This window comes from Ambystoma mexicanum, chromosome 6p (genome assembly GCF_040938575.1).
Source record: "Ambystoma mexicanum isolate Mex_15411 chromosome 6p, UKY_AmexF1_1, whole genome shotgun sequence".
Taxonomy (NCBI): domain Eukaryota; kingdom Metazoa; phylum Chordata; class Amphibia; order Caudata; family Ambystomatidae; genus Ambystoma; species Ambystoma mexicanum.
In genome coordinates, this window is record NC_090935.1 from 127,672,966 (window position 1) to 127,675,686 (window position 2,721).

Sequence of the window (2,721 nt, forward strand, 5' to 3'; positions counted from 1 at the left end):
CGGACCCTGGAATGACTCCTGTGTTTGTGAAACAATATCGCTTGCCTCTCGCATCTATGTAGTCCCTGACGGTTATAATCAAAAACCTAAAGTCCCGTGGGATAATTCGTCCAGTCCACAGCACCTTTAATAATCCGGTGCTGGGCATTTGAAAACCAAAACACCAATGGAGACTTTGTGCAGACCTTTGGAAGCTGAACAAACGGGTCCACATGTCCTGATGGCCTCTTCCCTACATTGACCAGAGGCTGGACCAGATCTAGGGGTCAAAGGTGTACACCACCATTGACCTGACCAATGGATACTGGACCGTGCCCATCAGTAGGGAGGACCAGTACAAGCTGGCCTTTACCTTTGGGGGCAGCAGTACACATGGACCCGAACTCCCTTCGGATGCATAAACTCCGGCAAAAAACTAAACATCTTCTTACACAAGGCCATGCCCGACTTGGGCGAAAGGGATAATCTAGCCTATGTGGAAGATGTGATCAAAATCTCAACTGTGGAGGAACACATAGCGGAAATCCATTATGTTCTGACCCAGTCGAGGGTTGCCGGAGCAAAACTGTCCTACGAGAATGCACAGTGGGGCAGGACCCGTGTCAACTTCTTAGGAAATGAAATAAGCCCTGAGGGTCTCTGTCCCCAGGTGAAGAAAGTGGAAGCACTACTATAACTGAAAGACCCCACAACTCTGCGCGAGCTAAGAAGCCTTCTTGGACAGACTAATTACAGTTGGAAGTTCATTGAGGATTACGCAGAGGTCACAAGACCCCTGGGCCATCTGTTGAGGGGGGGGGTCAAGTGGGAGTAAGGTCCAGAACAAGCCGAGGCAGTAAAGCAACTCAAAAGAAGTCTCTCACAAATGCCTTGTCTAGCTTACCCTGTCAAAAACAAGGAGTTCTTCTTGGAGACAGGATTCTTGAATACATGCTTGACTGCAGTATTATATCAAAAGCATGACAAGGTCAATATAGTCTCCTATGCAAGTAAGACTTTATCCTCTGTGGAGGAAAAATTCAACAATTGTGAGAAGGCACTCCTGGTAATGGTATGGGATTTGAAAAATTACTGCACGTTCTGACAGGGGGAGCACATCATAGTGGAGTCTCCACACCAGCGTTTGCAATACCTCCAAAGTGACAGAAATGGTGCAGGAAATGTAAGTAATTGCAGAATTATCTCCTGGATTCAATCAGTGCAAGACTTTCCTGTGGAGGTCAGATATGGGCAAAACAAGAAGAGCCCCCTCGCGCAAGGTCTGGCTGACTTGCATGATTGTGCCAGAGAAAACTGTCTCAAGTACGAAAGTCTCAAAACTCAGGACAACATGGAGGCTTACCTGAGTTCCCTGCACAAAGTCTATGAAGAAGACAAGTGCAAGGGGATGCCCAAAGTTTATATGGATGGGTGTTCCTACCATGTTGACAACAACGGGGAAAAAGAACTGGTGGCCGGCGTTGGGAATGCCTGGGTGAATGAAAGGTACAAAATCGGTGTCTGCAGTAGTCAGGTGGCAGAGTTGAATGCAGTTCATCAGAACATCCTTACCGTCGTGCAACATCAGCTCCACAAACTGGTCATAATCAATGATTCAGTTTATGTCCGGAACGGGTTTGTGGAGGACCTGATCAATTGGAGAACCAGAGGCATGCTTTGTGCAAATAGCAAACCAATTAAATATGGCAAGCTCATACACATTATTCCTGATATGGTCACCTCTAATTAGATGACCATCTATTGGAAAAAGATTAAGGGTCATTCCAGAATAGAGGGGCCAGACACATTGGAAATTAACTGGCTGTTCAGTTGGCCAAAACCGGAGCCATGCAGGGGGATCTCCTGAGATCAAATCCCTGTTGGGGGAAATCCAGGTCACTGCTGACACCGGGTCCCAGATAAATGCTCACAATGAACTCTCTACTGCCCAGTGGAGTAAGGAGACCCCAGATGCTGACTTAATCACAGCACACAAAGGGGATCCGATTATTGGGAAATGTTACCAACACATTGAGGACCCTGAGAGCTTTTTTCTGACAGAAACTGATTACATTGGGAACGAGGACCTCAGGGTATTGATGAAGTGTCCCAAAATGTTCCAAATCCAAGATGGGCTGTTGGAAAGGAGATCCATCTCTGGTTGTGACCAGTGGGTGATACCTACCTCATTCCGAAGCCTGATGCTAAGTCATGCCCATGACGCGGGCACAGCCGGTCAACGGGGGTTTCATACTACTCTGGAAATCTTGTGGGAGATTGCATACTGGCCACACATGGGGCAGGACCGAGACCAATATTTAAAGGGGTGTCTTGTGTGTGCACAATTTCAGCCAAGCTCACTCACACACCAACCCCCCTCCAGAAGAGGGGGATGACACTGCCTTGGTCAGATCTACAAGTAGATTTCATCAAGTCTGTGATTCGCTCCTATAGGGAGAACAAGTACATGTTAACAGAAACATGCTTGATCATCAAATGGGTGGAATGTCTCCCGGCCCCAAATTGCAAGGCAGAAACAGTAGCTGCCCTGATGATCAACCACATCGTCTCGTGTTTTGGCCTAACCCAAAGGATTGAGTCTGACCCAGAACGTCACTTCACCAGCAAAGTGATGACTAAGATGTGGGAGATACTAGGGGTAAAAAGGAAACTTCATATTGCATAGCACTATCCTCTAGTGGGAGAGTCGAGAGATACAACAAAACAATTGGGAGCATTCTA

At 47.2% G+C, this 2,721-nt stretch overlaps 1 protein-coding gene across 1 annotated transcript; it reads left to right on the top strand.

Annotated features, from left to right (window-relative positions):
- The first annotated feature begins 1,330 nt into the window (after positions 1–1,330).
- On the top strand, positions 1,331–1,729 carry LOC138510702 (ribonuclease H-like). Its single transcript, XM_069626471.1, has one exon. It carries the CDS (start codon positions 1,331–1,333, stop codon positions 1,727–1,729), a length of 399 nt encoding a protein of 132 aa, XP_069482572.1.
- Positions 1,730–2,721: the final 992 nt, after the last annotated feature.

Coding starts and splice junctions, on each gene's coding strand:
- LOC138510702 (XM_069626471.1), top strand. CDS start 1,331: ATGGAGGCTTACCTGAGTTCCCTGCACAAAGTCTATGAAGAAGACAAG.